This window comes from Hemicordylus capensis, chromosome 3, assembly GCF_027244095.1.
Source record: "Hemicordylus capensis ecotype Gifberg chromosome 3, rHemCap1.1.pri, whole genome shotgun sequence".
NCBI classification, from domain to species: domain Eukaryota; kingdom Metazoa; phylum Chordata; class Lepidosauria; order Squamata; family Cordylidae; genus Hemicordylus; species Hemicordylus capensis.
Genome location: NC_069659.1, coordinates 345,990,705 through 346,017,325, shown reverse-complemented (window position 1 = coordinate 346,017,325; position 26,621 = coordinate 345,990,705). Strand labels below are relative to the sequence as shown.

General features: G+C 44.8%; 1 protein-coding gene across 9 annotated transcripts in view; it reads right to left on the bottom strand.

The window, feature by feature from the left end:
* Positions 1 to 23,403, bottom strand: part of ATP11B (ATPase phospholipid transporting 11B (putative)) — a 129,739-nt gene extending 106,336 nt beyond the window's left edge. For all 9 annotated transcript variants that reach the window (XM_053306256.1, XM_053306258.1, XM_053306255.1 and 6 more), the window contains exon 1: positions 22,988 to 23,403. In XM_053306256.1, the coding sequence (XP_053162231.1) occupies positions 22,988 to 23,014 (27 nt within the window). In that variant the 5' untranslated portion in view covers positions 23,015 to 23,403. The remainder of the gene's footprint in view (positions 1 to 22,987) is intronic.
* Between the last annotated feature and the right edge of the window lie 3,218 nt (positions 23,404 to 26,621).

The following is a 26,621-nucleotide window of genomic DNA, read 5'->3' as shown; positions in this document are numbered from 1 at the left end:
CATCCTATCAAGAGGTGTACTCAAAGTATTTGGCCAAATGCACCTAAACTGATGAAGCTAAGGAGGTCTGGTCAGTGCTCAGACAGAAGACCACCTCGGAATCCTATGTAAGCTGCCTTGAGTTCCACCATGCAAAGAGGCGGGGTAGGGGGGCAAAATATATCACAAATTTTGGCTGGTCTGGGCAGCAAGCTATTTGTGGTTGCTCCCAACCTATCCCCTTAGACTTGCAAAGAAAGCTGGTGTGGGGGCAGGGGGGTTAGCTTCATTTTACTGGGAAAGACTCCAAAGTAGTATAAATAAATGAAGATTCAGCAGATAGGTAGGGATGCGTTCTTACTTTGTGCTGGCCTTTGACTTCTCAGTGCTTTCTGACCCACCCACCCCACACAAAGAAAACCACACAGCTCCAAGTGAAAAAAATATACTTCCCACTGGACCCACAGAGCCACTCTAACAGGTGCCACTGATAGCAGGTGCTGCTGCTGAAGGGGAGGGTCATTCCAGGACATATTGCTCACCCCACCCACCTCCTGATCCATTTGAATCTCAGCTGCTGAGATCAAGCCAGTCTAAAGTGACAAGGGGAAGCTCCATTTCTCCAGGCAGGTCCAGCCTGAAGGCCAAGGGAGTCACCTCAGGTTACCCCACCCCACTTCATGGAAACTGTTTTTCCATTTCCATTTCATCTGCCAGGATAAGGCACCACATGATAGGAAAGCACTTTCTTGCTCAAAACCTGGCGGTGGGGGGGGAGGATATTCTAGTTCAGGGCCACATTGACAAGTGAAATTGCTGAGCTCATGGGGGGCAGCAGCAAACTGTATCCAAAAGCCTCTTTCATGCAGTATTATCATGGATATAGCAAGGATCAACAGGCAAGAGAGCTGACCCTGCAGAATCCAACCAGTCTTTATCAGCTCGTAATTTTATTGTTTTAATGCTATTATCTACTATGTTAGCAAGGGGGAACATAGGCGAGGTTTAAACTGAATGAACCAATAGCAGATCCTGTCTGTGGCAGATACACACACAGGCAGACCCTATCAGAAGAAAAAAGTGCCCCAGACAAAATATAGACCCTATCACACTGTCAACTATTAACGTGCAATGATTCAAATTAGGGTTAGCTTCTCCATTGAAATTTGTCTCTTCTCCCTCAAGAGCAGAAAAACTAACCAAAGGGGTTAGAAACTACATAGTTCCAAAGTGCTATGCCCAACTAAGCTTGTATAATTATAGCTGCCACCATCAACCAAGATCAACAGGTGTTTTGCATAACCCCCACCTTGCATTACTGTAAACACACAAGAATTACAGAGTATAGGTGGCTCTCATCTGCAGACAGGTATTAGAGACTCGGTTTCTTTATCTGTGGTACAAAAATAGGCTAAAATTTGCCTATTTAAAAGTGTTGCTTTTGGCCACCATTTTACATTTGTGGAGCCATTTTGAGGCTCTTCCTTTAAAAACCAAACAACAAAACTTGTTTTTTATATTCACCAGACATTTGGCCAATCTGGGGGTTTTCAGGGGCATTTCTGGAGCCCTGGAGAGCAAGGTACAGTGCATTTCTATTCTTATTTCTTCCTTCTTCCCATGTTTTGGGATTTTTTTTTGTTGGGAACCTAACCCCTAGATTTTGATCGGGGTAAGGTTTTCATACTCACAGTTTCCATGCTGGCAGTTATAGGCAAGAATGAAATCCCGCAAATAAAGAGGGGTCACCTGTATCTTAGGCCAGAACTACGGAGAGACCTTAAAGGCCAAGTGGAAGACAGATCATTCTGGAGATAATCTATCTATGTGGTCGCTAAGAGTCAACACCAACTTGACAGCACTTAATCAATGAAATAAGAAAAAACACAACGTCATCCAAGACAAGAGAGCTATGCTTCTGAAATGCAGAATCAACACACAAGGATTTCCACGCTTCTAAATGGGGCAGTCAGCTCAACTGCAGACCAAAGATGCTTACCCTATGGGTATGGTTCTACATAAGAACGACAGTGTTTAATATTTCAGTTACCAGACCAAAAAGCTGAATAAGAACTTTTCCTAGTTCTCTTGGCAAAGTAGATGGCTGCAGCATAAAAAGATTGCCCATTGAAGGCACATAAAATGCTCCTCTCGGGTCTGTGAACAGTTCTATTACTTTAGAAAGGGCCCAACAGGGATCCAACCAAAATCCAAGTAACTTCTTAGTAAAATCGCTACATACCCAATATCTGACAAGACTTGGATTTGGTCAGGACTAGGTTAGCATTTATGCTTTGTTTCCTTTTCAAACACAAATGCACTTCATTTACTAAATGGTTTCTCTCCAGAGTCTTTTCGGAGAGAAAAGGAATTTACATAAAATAGAGCTTAGCTGTAATTGTGTCACCTGCATTTTGTAAGGCAAAAGATGACCTTGTGTTTCCAGAAGTGCTTTGTCAGATCAATTCAGCTACAGTTATCTGATGGCTCTCAAAACCTTCATGTAAGCAATTCAAAAACAAATCTGCTTTTTCTAAAAGGTATTCCTATGGATGTCAGATTAAGGAGTACTGTAGTTATAAATGCAAGGCCATAGCTATAGGGGAAAAATAATACAGTTAGGTGCAATTAGGTCACTGAGAAGTCATTATAGAAAACTAGACACCTGATGTTTAATGGAAGTTTAAAAAGCAATTATTCTAGTAATTCAAATATTTAGTACTTTCTGGTTACTATTCTTCTAGTTCCCAGCAAAAAAGGGAGAGAGAGAGAGAAGCAGCAGCAGCAAGACTGTTAGCAAGGGCAGATTTCACCAGAATCAAGCAAAACCACTTCAAAGCACAAAGAAATACTTAATGCAGATTTCAGCAATGAAAAGGAAGAAATGATATTTTACTGTTAACTTAGAAGATGATCCTTATAATAAGCAAGCTACAGACTTTTGCTGGTAATTCTCAAAGCCTGGCTTCATTTTAATTAGGACTCTAACCCTCATGATTAAAGAGATATTAGTAATTGTAATGGCAAGCTGAAGAAAGGCTAAGAGAAAACAAATATGCAGGTTTTCCTCGATTCTCATTACAATGGGAGACCAATCCAAACTTCTATATCTGAGGGAACAATTTAATAAAATTAATATTGTCACACATAAAAAGGTTGTGTGTGATTTATTTTGTAGGCAATGGAAATGCATAATTGAAATATATTTCATACACAGACTTGTACATGTTTTCCTCAGGGTGCACGAAGTTGCTCCTCTGGCTCAGCATTCCCAGGAAGAGGGGGGAGCTTAACCCTATCAATCCCTAAAAAACCAACCCCACAACCCAATGGGTTCCAGGGTTGACAAGGGGGTGGGGGGCAAAATACTCAATGAATTTAAAAAAAATTAAACACTTTTTCATGTCTCCCAAATTGGTCAGAATTGGGAACCTAATGGCCATGTATTAAGACTATCAGAGCATATCAAAGAAAGCCAGCTGCAATCTTTAGAGAGAGAGAAAATATAGCAGACTTATCTTTCTACCGAAGCATGGAAGAGGAGAGCTGGTCTTGTGGTAGCAAGCACGACTTGTCCCCATAGCTAAGCAGGGTCTGTCCTGGTTGCATATGAATGGGAGACTTGATGTGTGAGCACTGCAAGATATTCCCCTCAGGGGATGGAGCCACTCTGGGAAGAGCAGAAGGTTCCAAGTTCCCTCCCTGGCTTCTCCAAGATAGGGCTGAGAGAGATTCCTGCCTACAACCTTGGAGAAGCCGCTGCCAGTCTGTGAAGACAATACTAAGCTAGATAGTCCAATGGTCTGACTCAGTATATGGCAGCTTCCTATGTTCCTCTGATATGTGTGTATGCATATATAAACAAGGCAAGACCAACACATAAACAGAAGCAAATGTACCTAGTCCCCTATAGTCAGTGCTGCCAAGTTTGATGGCATGCGTAGGGGATGGGGTACAGTTGAATCTAGCTCAGTCCTTCCCCTCTCCATATGGAATAAAATCAGGTTCCAGGCAGGGAATCCAGGAACCCCGTAGACACCATTTGAGTTCCAAAATGTAAGAAAAGTAGGATATAAATATTTAAATAAAAACAAAAAGAGATTAACTGCATTGGACTTCCAGATAGTTATTTAACAAGTTGGTCCCCGAAGTGTGTCTCTACTGGACTAGCAGGCATGTCTGGAAACCTCACAGCTGTGTGCCTCCACTGGAGTGGGGCCATTACCATCATTCCAAGGCTACTTTCACTGACAAAAGAAAGTAATTCCTTAATTTATAACAGTACAGCAGTACTCTGCTGCTCTGCTTTTCAAGTTATGCTTGCTTATATCAATGGGTACTGACTGACACCTTTCATATCCAAGAAAACTTATTTGAAAAAATTGGTTGTACCACATTTGGAAGACAGACATACAACTTATGAAGAACCTGAAGTGATTTTTTTCTGGCTCTCAGGCCACTTGGATTGCAAGCTGCTGTAAGCAAATACTTTGTCCTTCAACCTGACAGATACAAATGTCAAGCATGCTTTTGGCAGGATGTACTGGTACATCACCTCTCAAACAACAGTCTGGGGGTGGGAAGGCACTTCTCAAGTAGCATAATATGAATCAACAGGAAGCCATACTTGCACACACACACACACACAAACAAAAAACCCACTGAGCTGTTGCTGGAGTTTTAGATTCAATTAGTTTGAGAGAAGTAGAAGTGTTTGAACATGAAGTGAAGTGTTTCACAGGAACTTAACAGTGGTTTATGGAACAGTTTAACAGCTCTTACAAGCAGATATTTTGCACATGACCCCATACATGTTCCCTCTGTGCCAAGATGCCTTCCCAGGCTAGAATTAATAGAAAAAAGAGCTTTAGATCTCATTTTTGTTATCAAGTCAGTTATTAAAGCTATAATTTATCCTAGTTGGAAGATAAACAAGGATTTATAGTGGGGAATACCTGCACTCTATAGGTCCTCACATATTTCTACAAATGACTAAAGATGTTGCTTTTTATTCAGGACTGGGCAATAGCCATTTGGAGGGGTTGGCTTGCTTGTTTTTACACAATCTGTTTTGATAACATTTTAGATATCTCATGTCACCTTAACTGAATATTTAAGCTGCTGTCATTTCATTGCTTGTTTTTATACTGTGTTCTTGAGAAGAAAAAAGCAGACATAGATTTGGACTAAAAGCTGTGATATGCATCTAATAATGCAACTGTCATAATGCTAAATAAATTCAAAAACGCCTCATCAGAGGTTATTTCATGGGTGGCCAACCGAACGTATGTCAAAATGGTGCAAGCAGCAGGAGTTATGGGTATATCTGGACAGAAGCAGGAGGGCCCTCAAGCCCAATCATGGCATGCAGTGGGCAAAGTTGGCCCTCCAGCTGTTGTTGAACTACAACTAAATTGTGGCTGGGGTTGATGGGAAGCCCTTGAGCACACCCCAGCATAGAATCATGTGTATAGCCTGCCTCTCCAGCATGGCACTGAAGCCTATTCCATGACTCAGTAGACTATTTTATTTATTTATTTATTTATTTGATTTGTATACCGCCCCTCCAAAATGGCTCAGGGCGGTTTACAATTAAAACACACCACTAAAACAGTAAAAAGCTAACACAAATTAAAAAACAACGTAACAATTAACAATTTAATTGGGGGATGGGACCATAACTCAGTGGTGGACCATCTGCTTTACATGCAGAAGATCCCAGCTCAAGTTCCTGACATCTCCAGATAGGGCTGGGAAAGACTCCTGCTTGAAACCTAGGAGAGCTGCCCTCAGTCAATGTAGACAGTACAGACCTAGATGGACCAATGGTCTCAGTATAAAGGCACCTTCCTATGTTATTTGTTACATTTATATCCCACTTTTCTTCCATCATGGAATTCCAGGCAGCATATTTCTAAGCAGTAAGTAGTAAGTTTCTAAGTAGTCACCAGACCCACTTAGCGTCAGCAAATGGATGTTAACACGTGGCTTCAGACTATGCTCTGGGAGAATCAAGCAAGACTACCCCAAAGCATAAATAAAGGGAAATACTTAGTGTACTATATAGTACAAGGCTTGACTTGTGGCACACTTTACAGAAAGGACTGTCTACCACACTACCATATAATCACCAGCACTACCAAGAGAATCTACAGAGGATTATCCTGAAGGGTGCATCTTACTTTGGTTCTCTTTGTATACACTTGCCAGTTTATCTCTACAGAGAAGATTGTGGTCAGTTGTTTGTGCCAACATGGTCTTAAATGCAAATATCAACTCTGGCTGTACTGAAAACTGGCACAGAAAAGAGCTTTGGGCGCAGAAACACAGACAGACTGAAAAATATGCTTGGAAAATTCTCAGTTGCATCCAAGTAGACCCGCAAAGCCATCTGAAGTGTTTTTCTGCCAGATAAAAATCACACTTATGCAGTGCCATTTATCAACATTTATTTTTCAAATGCATAGCCTGCCTTCTGTCCCAAGCACAAATAAAAAATAACTCCTGTTATTGTTTTTAGAGGAGTGTTTCCACACTAAGCAGCCAGCCAACTGAAGACAAGCTAAATGCATTTAGGACAGAGTGTTCAGAGACAGAGATGACATCAGAAGCTGGGACCAACACAAAAGGGCAAGTAAAATGAGGAAAGATGTATGAATTGAACATCTATAACATGGCCAAAGCAGAGGCTATTTGTGTGCATTATTAATGAACACAAAACCAGCACCCCCACAATGATTCTTAATATTCTTGTTCACACCCCAAAAGCCAACAATTCTCAAATGATTCCAGCTTATGTGATGCTCCAATAACATGATACGATGAAGCTCAAGGGACCACAGACCACTGGGAATGATGGAACTGAGCCAGGGATATCCTCTACTCAGCAATAGTAGCCAGAACCCTCACCATCTGTTCCACATAAATGATGCAAAAATGTCAGCATCCCAAACAGAAATCAGGATTACAGCATATTAACAAGAAATTTCTAAGAGACAATTTATCTGTTATCTGAGAAAGAATGGTGTAACACAGAGCCCCATAAGTGATGGGGGAAATCACTAGGAACATAGGAAACTGCCATATACTGAGTCAGAGCATTGGTCTATCTAGCTCAGTATTGTCTTCACAGACTGGCAGCGGCTTCTCCAAGGTTGCAGGCAGGAATCTCTCTCAGCCCTATCTTGGAGAAGCCAGAGAGGGAACTTGAAACCTTCTGCTCTTCCCAGAGTGGCTTCATCCCCTGAGGGGAATCTCTTGCAGTGCTCACACATCAAGTCTCCCATTCAGATGCAACCAGGGCAGACCCTGCTTAGCTATGGGGACAAGTCACAAGGGGGGACAACCCCCCTTTGGGGGAGTTGTTGGAGGTGGCGGGGCATCCGTGGAGGTTCCCCCTCCCTCCGCTGGCCTCCCTTTATGCCGCCACCGGCTCTTTGGCTGGCTCTTCGGCCAGTTCAGGCCTCCCCCCTCCAGTGCAGCAGCCATTTTTGAAGCCACCGCGCCTGCGCAGTTGGTCTCTGTGTGGCCATGCAGAGGCCAATTATGGAGGTGCAGTGGCTTCCACAATGGTCGCCGCACTGGAGGGACCGAAAAGCCAGCTGAATGGCCAGTGGCAGCATAAAGGGATGCCGGTGGCAGTGGGGAAGGGGAACCTCTGCGGACCCCCCGCCACCACCTTCAACAACTCCCCCAAAGGGGGCAAGTAAAAAAAAAAATTAAAATCCATGAACCCCGCAAACAGTCAGGGGTGTTCAGTCCGGGGTCGGACCAAAAAGGGGATGGTTTGGTTCAACCCTGAACGGTCAAACCTGTTTGCACATCCCTACCACATAGCATTTGATTTCAGCAACAAGATATATATTGTTACGATATGTCTGCCGATACGTTTCTGAGTGAAATACAAAGTACTGGTTATTGCCTATAAAGCCCTTAATGGCTTGGGTCCAGAGTACAGTCATCCCTCACCAACCACGAGGGTTCAGTTCTGGCAAAACTCTGTCGTTGGCAAATTCACAATTCACGAGCTTTTGAAATCAATGGGAAACAGGGGGTTAAGGGAACTGAGGTTGCAAAGAGACAGAAAAATCAGAGAAAAAATACCCCCCAAATTGCCAAAAGCCACCCAGAATCCCTTAAAATGACCAAGAATAAGCAAGAGGAGTGAACAAACTGAATCTCTGGAAAATTTTGAACTCACCCAAACCACTCAAAGTCACTTTAAATCATGAGGGGGGTGGCAGGATCAGCAAGAGGCATGTGCGGATTGAGCCTCTGAACCACCCAAAATTGAGCGAAACCCCCCAAATCACTAAAAAAATCTCTCCAACCTACGGAATACTTGGGTCGCATTTGGCGAGACCAGTCACAATTTCCCAGTCACAGATACTCAAAACCGTGATTGGAAGAACTGCCAATGGCGAGGGATGACTGTACTACTGTACTTGAGAGCACCTTCTTTGTCATGAACCCAGCTGCCTATTAAGATCATCTGAGGTAGTCCGGTTATGGTTGCCACCAGCTCGTTTGGTGGCAACTTGGGACTGGGCCTTCTCTGTGGCTGTCCTAGGGCTTTGGACTATGCTCCCATCTCTATCTCTGATGCATTTAGAAAGACCCCCAAGATACACCTGTTTTCTCAGGCTTTAAATTGAAATTTCAAACTGTTTAATTGTTTTTAATCCTATGAAATTGTTTTAACTTATTTATTCTGTGAAATTGTTTTAAAATTGTGTGTGGTACATACATGATATTTATTTATTATTTATTTAATACATTTATATACCTCCCCAAACCAAAGTCTCGGGGCAGTTCACAATCAATGAACCAATGATAGATCTAATCAATGATAGATAAATAAAACATAATGCAGTTGATTTAACCTGGCATCAAGTTTAAAAGGCTAAAGCTAACTCTGTAGGGTGCATAAAGTGAAACAGAAGGACGGTGGTTATCAGATGTAGTTACTGTTTCCAAGTACTGTGGTTCTACCAGCCTGCCTATCCAACCCCAAATGCCATCCCATAAGGTTTGAGGGTGCAAAGGATTCAGATAAAATAGAAGGGGACAGAGCACAACCACATAAAAAGCAGATAGGAGGCTGTGCCAGCTGGTCCAAGAGTCCAAAGACAGACAGCATACACCAGGCGAGAGATTCAGCGTATAGGTGCTTATATGCCAATGCCAGAAGCCTTCGAGCCAAGATGGGTGAGCTGGAGTGCTTGGTTGCTAATACAAAAATAGATATAGGGGGCATAACAGTAGGGATGTGCATGGAACCGACTGGACTTGAACCCAACCAGGCCAGTTCGGTCCAGAACAACCTCAACCCCCCACCCCGCTCAGTTTGGTCCGGGGGGGGGGGGGTTCACAGACTTTTTCATGTTATTTTTTTTTACTTTCCCCCTCGGGGGAGTTCCTGGAGGCAGGGTGGTGGTGGTGCCACGGAGGTTCCCTCTTCCCCCACCAGCTCTCCTTATTGCCTCCTCTGGCCACTCTTCAGCCAGTTTTTGGCCTTCTCCCCTCGGCGCAGCGGCCATTTTGGAGGCCATGCGCCTGCGCGATTGGCCTCTGAGTGGCCTGGCTGGAAGAAGCAATAAGGAGAGCCAGCGGGGGGAGGGGGCACCCCCCCCACACACCACCTCCAGGAAATCCCCCATGGGGGATAAGGTAATTTTTTTAACATAAAAAAGTCCGAAGTCCCTGAACATTCGGGGGATGTTCGGTCTGGGGTCAGACTGAACAGGGGGTGGTTCGGTTCTACGTCGAACCATCAAACCGAACCCATTCAACGTCAAATTGGCTCAAGGTCGAGCCAGTTTGCACACCCCTACATAACAGAAACATGGTGGAACAGTGAGAACCAGTGAGACACTGTTATCCCTCGATATAAACTCTACAGAAAGGACAGGGAGGGGCGACTTGGAGGTGGAGTAGCACTGTATGTTAAAGAAGGGATACAGTCTAACAAGGTAGAAAACCTAGGTGGACTGGAGTCTTCTACAGAAACTCTGTGGGTGACAATACAAGGACTGAAAGGAAATGTGCTACTGGAGATGTGCTATCACCCTCCAGATCAAAACACTGACAGTGACTGGGAGTTGCAGCAAGAAATCAGGGAGGCATCAAGGAGAGGCAGGACAGTAATAATGGGTGACTTTAATTACCCACACAGACTGGGCAAATTCACAGTCAGGTAATGACAAAGAGGCCAAATTTCTAGAATCTGGGGTAAGCAGCAAGGTGGCCAAATTTGCAGATGATACCAAACTATTCAGGGGAGTGAAATCCAAAGATTCTGAGGAGCTCCAAAAGGATCTACCCAAACTGGGTGAATGGGTGACAAAATGGCAAAAGAGGTTCAGTGTTGGCAAGTGTAAAGTGATGCACACTGGGACGAAAAACCCCAACTTCATGAATACACTGATGGGATGTGAGCTGTAGGTGACGGACCAGGAGCGGGATCTTGGGGTCGTGGTGGACAGCTCATTGAAAGTGTTGACTCAATGTGCGGCAGCTCTGAAAAAGGCCAGTTCCATGTGAGGGATCATTAGGAAGGGGATTGAAAATAAAACAGCTAATATTATAATGCCATTATACAAAACTATGGTGCGGACACACTTGGAGTACTGCATACAATTCTGGTCACCACATCTAAAGAAGCTCATCATAGAACTGGAAAAGGTGCAGAAGAGGGCAACCAAGCAGTGATCCCTCTAATTTTTTTCATCTCTGTGTGGAATAAGTTTTGTTCTGGGCAGCAGTATCAAGGCACTGTGTGTGCACATGCATTCAGAGTGAGGCCTTCCTAATTCAACCTGAGCGGGATCTAAAATCAACTGAGCGAACATCAGAAAATTCGTGATCGCGCACATGTGCGCACGCCTTAGAGAGAACAGTGCAACCAAGATTTTAGGCCTAGAGCACCTTGCTTATGAGGCAAGACTACAACAATTCGGGCTTTTAATTTTATTTATTAATTATTTATTACACTTTTATACCGCCCCACACACGTGTCTCTGGGCGGTTCACAATGATAAAACAGTTAAAACACATATAAAACCACATAAAAACAATTAAAAATTAACCATTTAAAACTAACAATTTAAAACTCAATCACAGAATTAAAACCTATACGTTATTAAGAAGCTAAGAATGCCTGAGTAAAAAGATGGGTTTTTAAATATTTTTTTTAAATTGTCAGAGATGGGGAGGATCGTATCTCAGTAGGGAGCGCATTCCATAGTCCCGGGGAAGCAACCGAGAAGGCCCGTCTCTGTGCGGCCACCAGACGAACTGGTGGTAACTGGAGACAGACCTCCAGAGACAACCGCAATGGATGGTGGGGCTCATAATGAAGAAGACGTTCTCTCAAATACCCAGGGCCTAAGCCATTTAGGGCTTTATAAGTTATGACAAGCACTTTGTATTTTGCCTGGAAACCTATTGGCAGCCAGTGTAACTCTATCAACAAAGGAGCGATGTGGTCTCTCCGAGATGACCCAGAGACCAACCTGGCTGCCGCATTCTGAACCAACTGAAGTTTCCGGACTACGTACAAAGGCAGCCCCATGTAGAGCGCATTACAGCAGTCAAGTCTGGAGGTTACCAACAAATGTACCACTGTTTTGAGGTCACTGATCTCGAGAAACGGGCGCAGCTGGCGTATCAGCCGGAGCTGATAGAAAGCACCCCTGGCCACCGCCTCAACCTGAGAAACCAGGGAGAGGTGTGAATCCAGAAGTACTCCCAGACTGCAAACCTGTTCCTTTTGGGGAAGTGTGACCCCATCTAGAACAGGTAGATCAAAATCATCTCTGGAGTTCTGGCCCCGCACAATAAGTACCTCCATCTTATCTGGATTCAGCTTCAGTTTATTCTCCCTCATCCAGCCCATTACTGCTTCCAGGCAGGCATTTAGGGAGGATATGTCACTCCTGAAGAAGTTGGCATGGAGAAGTAGATCTGGGTGTCATCAGCATACTGGTAACACCCAGCTCCAAATCCCCTGATGATCTCTCCCAGCGGTTTCATGTAGATATTAAAAAGCATTGGAGAAAGTATGGAGCCTCGAGGGACACCGTACTTAAGCTCAGATTTTGAAGAACAACAACCTCCAATCGACACCATCTGGAATCTGTCCGAGAGGTAGGAGCGGAACCACTGTAAAACAGTGCCTCCCACCCCCAACACTCTCAGACGTTCCAGAAGGATACTATGGTCGATAGTATCGAAAGCCGCCGAGAGATCCCAAAGGACCAACAGAGTCACACTTCCTCTGTCAATTGCCAATTGGAGATCATCCATCAGGCCGACCAAGGCAGTCTCCACCCCATAGCCCGCCCGAAAACCAGTTTGAAATGGGTCTAGATAATCAGTTTCCTCCAAGACCGCCTGGAGCTGAGATGCCACCACGCTCTCAATTATCTTGCCCAACTATGGGAGGTTGGAGACAGGCCTATAGTTGCTCTACTCTGAGGGATCTAACGCAGGCTTCTTTAAAAGAAGTCTAATAATTGCCTTCTTAAGACAAGGAGGCATCCTGCCCTCCCTCAGAGAGGCATTTATGATTTCCACCAGGCTGCCTACAACAGCCTCCCTGCTAGATAAAACAAGCCACGTTGGGCAAGGGTCAAGAGAGCAAGTGGTAGGCCTCACCGCTCCAAACAGCTTGTCCGCATCCTCAGGAGTCACAAACTGAAACTGATCCAGTCGAGCCACATAAGAGGAGTTGTCGGACACCTCCAGTTCAGACATCAAGTTAATTGTGGAGTCTCCATCTAAGTCGGCCTGAATCCGAGAGATTTTATCTGCAAAAAATTCTTTAAACACATTGCAGCGGGTAACTGATAACTCCAAATTCTGGTTCAAGGGTTGGGGGGCAGATACTAGTCCCCTCACAACCCTGAACAACTCAGCTGGACGTGAACTCGCAGAGGCAATACGGGCAGAAGAGAACCACTTCTTTGCCGCACGTATCGCCTGAGTATAGATCTTTAAATGTGCTCTATCTTGTAATCTGTCGGATTTGCGTCAAGTCTTTCTCCACTTGGGCTCCAGTCGCCTACCTTGCCGCTTCAGCCCCCGCAGATCTTCCGTATACCAAGGGGCCAGTTTTGAAGCAGGTCGGAGGGGATGCTTAGGAGCAATCGTGTCTACTGCCCTGGTGAGCAAGTTGTTCCAATTCTCAACCAGGGCATCAACAGGATCACCAGCAAAGCCAACATTAAATCCCTCCAAGGCTTCTTGGAATCCTACCGGATCCAACAGCTTCTTTGGGTGGACCATTCCAATAGGCCCCTCGCCCCTGCAGAGGTGGAAAGTGGTTGTAAGTCCAAACTTAACCAGATGGTGGTTCATACATGACAATGGGGAAATCACAGGAGTACCCACCCACGGAACACCACCCTGATTGGAGTAAAAGACCAAATCAAGCGTGTGACCTGCAGCGTGCATTGGTCCAGAGACCACTTGGGATAGGCTCATAGTTGTCATGGCCGCTATGAACTCCTGAGCTGCCCCGGACAAATTGGTCCCAAAATGAACATTGAAGTTCCCCAGCACCAAAAGTCTGGGAGACTCCAACGCAAGTTCCGCAACCAAGTCCGTGAGCTCAGTAAGGGACTCAGTTGGACAGTGGGGTGATCGGTACACCAACAGAAGTACCAATCTATCCCTGGTCCCCAAACTCAAGTACACACATTCAATATGGTCTGATACCCTAACAGGGACCTGTTAAGGTAGATGTTATCCTTATAGACCACAGCCACTCCACGTCCCCACCCACTTCCCCTGACCTGCTCCTGGAGGTGAATATCCTGGAGGGATAAGCTGGGCCCAAACTGAGCCACTGCCCTCTCCCAACCAAGTCTCAGTAATACATACCAGGTCGGCCTCTTCATCCATAATCAAATCACGGATGAGTTCAGATTTATTTTTGACCGACCTGGCATTGCAGAGAAGCAGGATAAGGTTATGTGGGTTGTTGGCAGTGCTCGCCGAGGTCAGAGAGCTGGCAGGACAGCAATTACATTTCTGACCACCCTTCCCCTGGAATGGCCTGCTGACCTGACAACGTTACTCGTTCTGTTTCCTCACCACCACTGGGATAGCTGCCCCACATTCAATAGCGCCCCCTATCTCCCCCATCTCCAGATGAACCCAAACACATTGTAGCAATTTCAGGCCAGTTCTAAAAACAGCTAAACAGAAGCTCTACTGTTGAGTAGTTCCTCCCCAGTCTAATAATCAGACAGAGGATGTGGCCCTCGCCCTTGTTCTCCCCCGAAGTGGCTCCCGCAAAGGGGTGACCCCCTTTGGTGTCGCGCCTGCGGTGGCGGGCCCGCCGCCACTGGCAACGTGCCTATATAGTCCTGGGCAGCTGCAGCACCAACAGGAACGCAGGAACTCAAAGTGCCCAGTCACCTCTGGCCCCAGTCCTGCAACGACTCACCACCACAAACAGTCTTGGCTGGAGCAGATGGCAAACAAAGCAGGGAGCAGAAGAGGCAGCCAGGCAGGCAGGGACCCCAGCCTCTCACTCTGGGGTCTGCCAAGGCCAGAAAGAGTCTTCCTCTTCTTTCCACCAGCAGGCCGGGAGATATGATAGAGGTCTATAAAATCATTAATGGTGTGGAGAAAGTAGATAGAGAGAATTTTTTCTCCCTCTCACGTAACACTAGAACCAGGGGTCATTCCATGAAATTGATTGCCAGGAAATTTAGGACCAACAAATCAAAGTATTTTTTCACACAACACATAATCAACTTGTGGGATTCTCTGCCACATGATGTGGTGACAGCCAATAACTTGGATGGCTTGAAGAGGGGTCTGGATAACTTTATGGAGCAGAGGTCTATCAACGACTATTAGTTGGAGGGCTATAGGCCACCTCACGCCTCAGAGGCAGGATGCCTCTGAATACCAGTTGCAGGGGAGTAACAGCAGGAGAGAGGGCATGTCCTTAACTCTTGCCTGCAGGGTTCCAGCAGCTTCTGGTGGACCACTGTGTGAAACAGGATGCTGGACTAGTTGGGCCTTCCTGACCCAGCATGGCTCTTCTTATGTCATGACCAGGAACAGAACTGAGCAGGCAAGGCAGGAATGGGTTCCTCCCTCCTCCTCCTATTCATCCACCACCTGGACATGATCAGAAGAGGAAGCAGCAGCACCACACCCCTGCCTTGTTTGCTCACTCCTCCTCCTGGTTGAAGCCCCCCTGCCTCTCCCACCATCATGGAGCAGGGGACAGTCTGGCTCCTACAGCCAAAGAAAATAAATCACAGCCTTTGATAATATCAGATCCCAAGTGGATTTAGAACATCATTTCCCCCAAATTCACATTTGGGGTCCATGTGTGCAGATTGGCCTAAATGTGGAAAATTAAAGATAGAAGATTAAAAAATAAATAAAACATCTTGTGCATGTATAAAGACAGTAAGAACATTAAACAAGTTATCAGTGTGATTTTGGAAAAGTGAAGCAACACATTTATATGATGCATTTGAAGACTAAAACTCTTTAAGAAGGCTTACCCATTTAGGCTCTTCCAACACTGAATTGGGATAAAGAGAACGGGCAGTAATGTCCCAAATTCCCACATCTACATAACTGAGCTATGCTAGAGTGTCACATTTACCTCTACTTCCAATGCCGCATGCAGGCTTCAAAACAGACTTGTAACACTATTACCGAGTCAGTACAGCTGGCTTACTAACTGCTTTTTTCCTACTTGGCTAGATTTCCCTGCACAAACGGCTGCACCTAGCCTGTTATGCAACTCGCAATTAATTCACTCAGGCTAGAGCTAGATATTGAGTGCAATGGTTCCTTCACTACTGATAAGCAAACATTAAATTTCATTTACATAGCTCTCTTTATCTCTGTCATTCTCAGAATAGCCTGATTAAGTTAGTTACTCCAATGGAGGGAAGGTGAATTACGACTGAGATACACGGTGTTTCTTTTTTGATCTAAGTCCACAAGCAAGGCAGCTTTAGAGCCAAGGAAACTGAAGTTCATGCCCAGCATTCCATTCACCACACCTATCTCAGCAATCAAGTGTGGCCAGGAAGGTTTCTCTCAGCTGTACTGTCTTCAGTAGAATGCTCAATACACCTTTAACTACAAGGACTATTTTATTTAACACCCACAAACACAGCCTGGTCTGTTCCCTCCTACTAATGTAAGTGTACTAGAAAGAAAGGAGTTGGCGGCTCCATCTCCCAGATGTAGGTATAGAGCAGGGCTGCACAACTTTGGCCCTCCTGCAGATGTTGGCCTACAACACCCATAATCCCCAACAGGCCACTATGGCTGGGGATTAGGCCAGTTGTAGTCCAAAAACAGCGGGAGAGTCAAAGCTGTGCAGCCCTGGTTTAGAGCCACTACAACATACTGTATTTACCCAAATACAAGATGACTCTGAATTTAAGACAAATAGAGGATAAAAACTGGTTATACCTATATTTACCCAAAATGAAGGGGACTCTGAATTTAAGATGACCCCCTGATTTCTAACAAAGAAGTGGGGGGGCTAGCCTTGGATTCACGTAAACACAGTACTCAGGGACGGGCCTTCTCCATAGCTGCCCTGAGGATTTGGAACACACTTCCTGCTGAAATAAGAGCCTCCCTTGAATCCTTAAGTGGGTGCATGCTTGACTAACAAGCAGAAGGTTGCAGGTTCAAATCCCTGCTGGTATGTTTCCCAGACTATGGGAAACACCTATATTGGGCAGCAGCGATGCAGGAAGATGCTGAAAGGCATAATCTCATACTGCGTGGGAGGAGGCAATGAGAAACCCCTCCCCTCCCCCTATCCAAAAAACCACAGGGCTCTGTGGGCGCCAGGAGTCGAAATCGACTTGACAGCACACTTCACTTACAACTTTTAAAAAGGCACTCAAGGTGCATTTGTTCACCCAGGCTTTTATTTAGATATTGTTTTAATTGTGCTTGTAATAGTTTTAACATTTTTAAATTTTAATTGTTGTAATGTTTTAACCTTTTTATTTGCTGTTTTTATTGTTTTGTTGTAAGCCGCCCAGAGACTTGCGTTTTGGGCAGTATACAAGTGTGTTAAATCAAATCAAATCAAATAAATTCTCTCTTTCAGGAAGCTGCCTTAGACCGAGTCAGACCTTTTGTTCATCTAGCTCTGCATTGCCTACACTGGCTGGCAGCAGCTCTCTAAGGTTTGAGGCAGGAGTCTTTCCCAGCCTTACCTGGAGATGCCAAGGACTGAACATGGGACCTTCTGAATGCAAAGCTGATGCTCGAATACTGCACAACAACCCCATCCCCTTTGCTTATTGTGGTGCCAACTCTGCCTCTCTATTAGGATATTAGGTTATGAAAATCCCTATACATCCCTTCCCCTTTGGGGATTAGAATAATTATTTCAAGGAATACTGGCAAAAAGCAGCATTCTAGACTCTTCTGGAGAGAGAGTCATGTGTATGTATCCTGACATCTGAACTCCATTTCTACACAGATAATCATGAATGCATGAGAAAGTTGGCCCAGTGCATAACTGTTACAGGATCAACCTGTAGATATCAGAAGAATTCTAGCAGGTTTCACTGACATGTACACACTGTGTTTACTCATTCAGGCAATCAGAGGGAGTAAAACCGAGCACTACTAGATCAGAGATATCCACAGCAAGATGTCTGCAGGCCCTGGTGCCTGTTCGTTTGCTAATTTGTACACTTTATCCTATTTAGACATAGCAGTAGCAGCTTCTTCTTTGTTCAGGCACTGTAATGAAAGTAAAGAGCTCTTTCATTTTACTCTTTCAGAGAACAGAGACTCACTAGAATTAGCTTCTTTTGAAGGCAGTGAATGCTAATAAGTTAGCTGTCCATTGTACAGAGTTCTAGCAGAAATCACTGGTTCCTTTCTTTAGAAAATCATTTTGCAATTCCACATCCTTTGGGTTGTCTCAGAAGCCACTACTAACCCCTGGCCCACTCTGAATATGAGTATTCTGCAGCCTGAATCTATCACATAGCACAAACAAGAAGCTGGCCAAGTATAGCCACAGGTATGGCTGCTGCAGAAAGATCCCCACAGTGATGAACTTTGGGTCTACTCCATCATTGCATTCTATGTTATGTCCTTCACTCTCTAACACTGCATTGTAAGAAAATTCCATCAATCTGTCCCTCAGACATTTAAGCACAAGTAGTATGTACAGTGTGACACAATTTGGTTTAGCAAATGAAATCATTAAGTTATCAGTCCTTCCCATCTGCTACTGTTAGGGCCAGTTCAGATATGATTAAAGGTTCCCCCCACTTCCTCTCCCCTCTTGTGTTTGGGAGGAGGCTGAAAAGTTGCTTTTACTTTAAGAATAAACCACAGTTCCCCATTATGTATGTATGGGAATGGAAGTGTGTTCACATGTGTACACATGCGCATGAGCATGCTATGGTAAGAACAAGCCAGAATGTCAAACCAGGATCAAACCATGGTCTGATATTCTGACTTATTCTAACAAACCACAGTACTGAGCTCATGCAAACATTGAACTATAGCTTGTTCTTAAGTAAAGCAAAAACTGTCACTTTCTTCCTCTTATGAGCATAAGCAGAGAACGGAGGAGTACAAGCCCACAGCTTATTTAAGCACATTCACATAGCACTGAATTATGGTTTAGTGTTAAGTTTCTTCTCATAACTGAATTTGAACTCATTCGCACATTTTTGCACAACTATACTATTAAAGTTTAACACACACTGGGCACAATCCAGAAACAGGTGCACTATGCCAACTCTTCTCTCTTCCACTGTAGGCAAGAAGTCCCTGGCAGCCTCACATGTATCTGGGCTCAAATGTAAGGCCTTGAAGCTGCTTAACTGCCAGTGCTGTTGGAGCATGCAATGGTGATGTATCTCATTCACACCAGCAGACTACAGGCTATGTGGTGTCTTGATCCCAGGTATGCCAGAGATTGTCAAAGCTGAAGGATCTGCTTGGATTTAACCAATGTTTACCCATCATATTAACGTTAAAACTTCTTGTCTAGTTGTACTTCAACAGTTCCAACTCTTATACAGCCTCCTTCAATTATCCTGTTTTCCAACTCACGTCACAATGTCAATCAATTCACATCTTTCTTTCAAATCCAAAATAGCCAATTTAAAATCCTTCCTACACTGCTTTGATCAACTAGGCTACCCACACCTTGTCTATGCTGGCAGTCTCTTCCCTCTTCACCAAATTTTCGTACCCACACCGGATCCCTATTAGCTTGAGTTTATGGCAATCTTTTAATGCAAACTTCCTGAATACCACACCTTGCAATGTCATCATCAGTAACATCACCAGTTTATATTCTAATCTTTTATATAGTTAACCTCAGCCACTTTTTAAAGGTGAGAAAACACTGAGCTCTTGCACTCCTAGCCTTACTCAACCAGTACAGCAGAATAACTTGTTCCCATACAAGGGAGTAGCTTGCTGTAAAAGGAGGGTAGCTTAACAATGAAGCAGTAGTAGTGCTCCTGTACACTTTTTTTTTTTAAGACCAAAAAAACCCAAACCAACAATCAAAAGAGGGATGTGCTCTCCAAAACAGCTGGAGGAAGATAGAGCAGGCAGCCTTCCAAGGACTAAAGAAAAAATAGCAGAATGTCCTCAGTACAGTAAAAAGGAAGGGTAGCCCTGTTGGCATTCACCATTTGAAAATATATTACATGAGCACTAATGTGCTTGAGTGACAGAGAGAACACTAGATTTCTAAGTTTTTTAAAAATACAATACAACTTGGTTTCTGTGAAACTCACACACCACATCCTGTTCAGCTTTCACAGTAGTTGCAAATGCATTCACTGGACAAAAACATGCCAATAATTTCGTTATTCTGAATTCAAAATGGAGGCATGCTTGGCCCTCAGACCTAGAAAAGTTAAAAATAAAAAGACACCCACCTTCAAAGAAGCCTAACAATTCAGTTTCTGAGAGACACAACCAGACTAACCTGGCACTGATATGCCAGCGTTTTCCATCACAGCAAGGGAGGAGGACAATGTTCAGCAGCTTTCCCCTTCTTTTGCAACTGCCCGTGTCTCCTAAAATTATGTTTCTGAGGGCTGAGTGGCTTGCAGGAACATGGGTTTTTTAAAGAGGCACAGGCAGTTACAGAGAAAAGGGGAGAAAACCATGCTCCCCCCTCACATGGCATAAAATAGTGATTACAAGAAGGCAGGGCCAGTGTAGTAAATCATAGTAAACCTTGAGGGTCACACATGTCTTTAATTGGTTCGATAATTTCTCATGGAACATTAGCAGTTTCCTCATGCACATTAGTGTGTCCTGCTACACAGTTTCAGGATTTTTGTATTTAAGAATTATCAAGTGCTAGTTAAACTGATAAAGAATGTAACCAGATGTATATTAAATCTAGAAGAAGACACTGTTCCAGACAGATTCAAGTGATCTATTGGAAATCCCTTTGGGATTAACAACAAAAAATCCAAAACTGTGATTTTGTAAAAAACAGAAGGCAAGCAATTCAAGAATCTCTCAGATAGTTACTGTATCTCAGACAAAAATCTTCCTTGATGACAAATTAGCAAGCCTCAGGTAGGGAAAAGAGAAGAAAGAGTTATCCAGAACCAAGATAGAGCAGGTTAATTTTAGTACAATATGGTTTTAGCATCAAACCAAAGCAATAAATTCAATTAAACTGACAATATATTGATAGTTCCACTGGAAAGGCAAAGCTATCCGGACACTTGTAAAATTATGTATTCTAGGAATTTTGAATGGTCACAGCATGCTATTTTAATGTGCTGTAAAAGGTCAACCCATGCAGATCAGTTGTAAACAATGAATAGAACCATTTCTTTGTGACATACAACACATTTTTCTTCATTTGTCATGAAACGTTCCATACATTATATGTGAATTATTAAGAGCTGTTAAGAGTTTATTATGTGAACAATTGGTATAAAGAGACAATCAATAGCAGTAAGTGTTTACTTCTCATTTCAATTAGTAGCAGATTTACTATCTCCATGATCTTATTTTGTATTACACTACTGAAATGCGAGTAGGTAACTCATTTGGGGGAAATTCTCCTCAAGTTATAACTTTCTTTCCAAGGCTTTTGTTTCAAAATCGGGAAGGATGTGGGTGCCTTTTGAACCCCACTGACTACTATACTCATTCTTGTTTCAAAAGCCTGAGTATTGAGAAAGGAGGTGGCGGTATGGGTTGGAACAAAAGACAGAAAAGAAGACGTTATGTTTTCTAAATGGGAAACAGGCAAGAGGAAACTGACAGTCCTCATCACAGATGCAACAGCTTACCAGGACAAGCTGAAGCCAGCTTCAGAAAGTAACAGCTTATTCAAATCTTTACACACTTTCCCCCAAAGACCATTTTATTTCAAAAGTGCATTAAGAATTGGCCGTGAAGTGAGCATGGAAAGCTCGGTCCAAGGCTTCACAGTATCAGTGTTATTGAGGACCCTCACATTTCCATGAGTTGGTTTTTTTTTTAATGTTAAAAGTCTTGGTTAAGAAGCCATAATATTTTTCAATGGCAAATTGATAACATCTGTCCAAAAACTGCAAACTTGATTCCAAGCTCCAATGACAAAGAGATACTCAATTAAGAGCCCACCTTCCTAAAGGAAGAGTGCAAATATGTTGCCAACACCACTTCCAAATACAGTCTTGCAATTCAACACTACTTTTCACAGGTGACTTCATGTCAAAAGGTCTCAACTTGAGATTAATCAAGCAACTATATCTACACCTTTCAGTTCCCCAGTTGCTCCCAAGCCAACTTTCCCATAATGCTTAGCACTCCCTATTTGACTCACCTGCCACCACTGACTCAACTTTCTGTTGTCTCCCCACAGGGAAATGTGCCCGTGGGGAGACAACAGCAAGCACATGCAAGTAACAGAGGAAAGAGAGACGCCAGGAACAGGACTGGAAACCAAAAGCAGCACAGGGAGGAAAATCCTGTTTTTCAACAGCCAATCACATTCCCCAGGCGAGTGTCCTAGTATCTCCAGACACGTGTCACAGTCCCACTTTACAGTTTTAGGTGTAGAGTCAGACTTAAAAGTGTCTTAAAATGCATGCCTAAAAAGATGCAAGAAGGCTGTTTAACAGGGGGCAGCAGATTTTTAAAGAACTAAGTGCTTTGGCTAGGAGAGGAGACAGAGGACCACTCAACTGGAGTCACGATTGAAGGCACTTTTTTTAGGAGAACCCCAGTCCTCCCTTCATCATGAGAAGACACAAGGGGGGGGGGTGTTAATTCAGGTTTTCAGATTTGTTATGATTTTTAACTAATCTTCAAATGAGTTTTTAAGCTTTTTTGTACTGTGTTTTGTATTTTCTCCCCCCCCTTTTTTTGGGTCTGTTATGATTTAATGTGTTATGTGTTTTTATGGTATGTCTTCACCCTCTGTTGTGAGACACCCAGAGAACAATTTGTTATGGGGCGCCTAACAAATGAAGTTTGGTGACTAGGTCTTGATGGGCAGGGGAGGAGGAGACGGGTGTGGTGAAATGCGTGCTCTCTCTCTCCCTCCCCCTTCAGTCGTGTCCGACTCTCGGTCACTCCATGGATCAATGCACTCCATGCCGTCCTATCCCGTACAGCTTCTATTAATTCAATGGTCATTCCAGTGTCATTTTTTATAATATCCAGCCACCGAGTACAAGCCGAGCACAAGAAACGAGTGCAGAGAACATGTATTTGAGGTGGGAGGAGGCGGAAGAGAAGTGGGGAGAGAAGGGGGAGGTCACAACACCACCGCGAGGATGGGAACTGGGCAAAGTGTACCACCACACCCCTAGGAGGGGAGCGGGGAGCTTCTCTGCCAGAGCTACTGTGGGGAGGGGAGGAGGAAAAGTTTAAGGGGGGAGGAGGAAAAGTTTAAGCGGGGAGGAGGACCAGCCTCCTGAGACCTCAGCCAGCAGCAGCCTCCCTCCCTCCCTCCCCTCGCCCGCACTCCCCACCACCCCCGCCGAGGACCTACCAGCTGCTGTCGGATCCACCGCAACATCCCCCCAACCGGGCCGGCGTGACGGTGGGTTCCAGCCCCGACCCCCGAGGAAAAGGTTTTCCTTCCTTGCTCCCGAAAAGAAAAAAGCTGCTACTGGGTCAAGAACGCCTTCGCTGGGCTGCTGGTGGTGGTGGTTGCCGCCTCCGCCGCCCTCTTCCGCAAGCGCTGCTCCCGCTCCCCATCAGCGCAGGGGCCGGGCGCTGCCCTTTAGCTGCAACGCGGAAGTCCCGCCGCTACCGAGAGCGGCAGCCGCCACGCGGGGCCCCGAAGCTGTCGCGGCTGCTTCCCAGCCACCACCGCCGCTGCCGCCGCCATCATGGAGCCCGCTCGCGCCTCTCTCCAGCGCTGTCTCCAAGGGTCTCCCCGCGGTCCAGTCCGCCTCCAGGAAGTGACGGAAGGAGGGGGGAGTCAAGGGGGCGGGGCGAGATTGAGGGTGGGAGGGGGGCTCCTGGGAGCCGGTGTAGCAAAGTGGACACCGACGCCTGGCTTATGTATGTGCAGTCGGCAGCCATGCTGCATCGGTAGAGCCCTGAGGTGACTCGGGGTGGACTGTACCACCTCAGGCTGTAGGTGGGGGTAGGAATGCCGGTTCAGACTAACCTTCTGCAAATACAAGAATGGCACTTTGTGGGGGAAGGGGTTCTAGCCTAGCCCAGGGTTTCTTAACCTTGGGCCCCCAGATGTTGTGGGACTACAACTCCCAGAATCCCCAGACATGGCCTTTGTGGCTGGGGATTCTGGGAGTTGTAGTCCAACAACATCTGGGGGCCCAAGGCTAAGAAACCCTGGCCTAGCCTATTCCCTGATAGAAGATTTTGCTTGCAAGGAACTGTGGTTGGCTGTGTGGGTTGGAGTTAGGGTAGCAGCCAGCAATGGCATGGCCTACACAAGCCCCTCTGTCGTGATACAGTGGCAGTCTGTGCAGCCTAGGGTTGCCAACATTCAGTCCACTGCCCAAATAAGGGGCACCGGAGGGGAGGGTGTGGGAGTAATTGGGAGCCTGAGTGCTGTATGTCTTTCTTTCTTTCTTTAACATATTTCTGTCCTGCCCAAAACGTGCGCCTCTGGGCAGTTTACTATTTATACTGCCTTTCATTAAAACAATCCCAAGGTGGTTTACAGCAAAATTTAAAAAAGATTGTACAGCAAGATTGTAAAAAAGACACAGTTAAAATATTAAGCTAAAAATTTAAAACAAATCTGATTAAAAATTTAAAATAAAAGCAATACATAGTACAAAGAGCAGAGTACAATTAAAATCATTTAAACATTAAAATTATTAACATTAAAATAATTTAATATCCAATATTAAAACTATGAATCTAATTAAAAGCCTGGGTGAATAAATGTGTCTTCAGGGCCTTTTTAAAAGTTGCCAGAGATGGGGAAGCTCTTATGTTAACAGGGAATACATTCCAAAGTCCAGACGCAGCAATAGAGGAGTCCCATTCCCGGGTAGCCGCCAGATGAGTTGGCGGCAGCTGCAGGCAAACCTCCCCAGACGATCTTAACAGGCGATGGGGCTCATGGCGAAGAAGACGTTCTCTTAAATACCCAGGGCCGAAGCTGTTTAGGACAATGGTTTCCCCCGTGACACTCTATGGATGTGAAAGCTGGACTTTGAAGAAGCAAGATAGAAAAAGCATTGATGCATTTGGACTTTGGTGCTGGAGAAGACTTTTGAGGATACCATGGACAGCCAGGAAAACAAACAAGTGGATCACAGAACAAATCAATCCAAAATTTTTACTTGAGGTACAAATGGCCAGGCTCAAACTATCATACTTTGGACACATTATGCGAAGGCCCAGCTCCCTTGAAAAGTCCATAATGCTGGGAAAAGTTGAAGGAAAGAGAAGAAGAAGATGGCCAGCAGCAAAGTGGATGGACTCAATTATGACAGCCATGAGTGCACCACTGAGAGACCTTAAAGGCCAAGTTGAAGACAGATCATTCTGGAGAGAATCTGTGTGATTGCTAAGAGTCTTCACCAACTTGACAGCACTTAATCAATCAATCAGATGACCCAGAGACCAACCTGGCTGCTGCATTCAGGACCAACTGCAGTTTCAGGACTATGTACAAAGGCAGCCCCATATAGAGCGCATTGCAGTAATCTAGCCTAGAGGTTAGAACATAAGGTTACCAGCATATGTACCACCGTTTTGAGGTCGTTCATCTCAAGAACAACCACTTTTTACCACTTTCAACTTAAATTACAGTGTAAGTTACAACTTAAAGGTAAAGTGTACCGTCGAGTAGGTGTCGACTCCTGGCACCCACAGAGCCCTGTGGTTTTCTTTGGTAGAATACAGGAGGGTTTTACCATTGCCCCCTCCTGCACAGTCCACAGTATGAGATTATGCCTTTCAACATCTTCCTATATTGCTGCAGCCCGATATAGGTGTTTCCCATAGTCTGGGAAACATACCAGCAAGAATTCAAACCGGCAACTTCTGGCTTGCTAGTCAAGGCATTTCCCCCACCTAATGGTGCAGCGATTAGACAACAACAAAGATAACAACAAAAGTGGTTGTCTTTTGGTATTCTACCAAAGACAACCACAGGGCTTTGTGGTTGCCAGGAGTTGGCATCGACTCGACGACACACTTTACCTTTAAGTTACAACTTAGATTGCTTCTTCTCTGCTTATTGATATCACCATGGTTAGCCAAAATGGGCGTGATGTTTTGTTTTCTAGAAAGACAAGTGTTGTTCAGCCGATAAAAATAGGATTCACACATGAGCACTATCTAGTAGTCATCGCTTGCATGATTTTCATGATCCTGATACCTGGATAATGTTAAGTTAGCCAATCATTGATGGATGTTAATGTCCCCAATATATATGAGACTGTTGGCAACCCTAGGCCTGCAGCCCACCAGAACCACAGAGTACTCTGCTAGGGAGTGAGAAGAAGGGAAAGGAGTTGGAGCTGGTTTGATCTGAGCCATAGGTTCTTCCCATTAACTGAAATGAAGGGACAAGTGGCATCCCATAAGGAAAGGTAATTTTGGGCTGAAATAAGGGACTGTTGGTAATCCTAATGCAGCCATCTCAGGACTCCTACCACTTTATTCAGAGAGTAGGCTTACAAGGATGAATAGAGTAGATCTGGGGTGGGACGTGTTGGGTGCTGGGCAGGGAGGAACTGAAGGGATGCAAGAATCTAAGGGAATGGGACGGTAAAGTCAGGCAGGGGTTTTCAGCAGTGGTGGTGTTGCAATGAAAAGATGATTCATGGTGAACAGGATTCCCTGAAGGGCAGCTTGCCCATTACTACCAAATGAGCCCAACAGTGCTCAGCAACAGGGGAGTGTTGAGAGTGTTCTCAGGTGCACTCTCCGTTCATGAGAGGTGACGGGCAGGCCCAGCATTTCTTGTTGGCTCTCGGAGAGTCAAACTAAATGCAACGTGACGTATCACAACCGTGTTTGTGCACTTTTTTCTTAATTAGAAATCGCAGCCCTGGGAGTCCCTAATCGAGACTAATACAGGGAAGGAGCATTTAACCGTATCTGCTCATGCTGTGGTCCAAAAAACCTCCCCTTGCCAGGAAGCTGCTATAAGCCCCAGGAGGCAGGAAACTTCCATTGATGCCACTTGA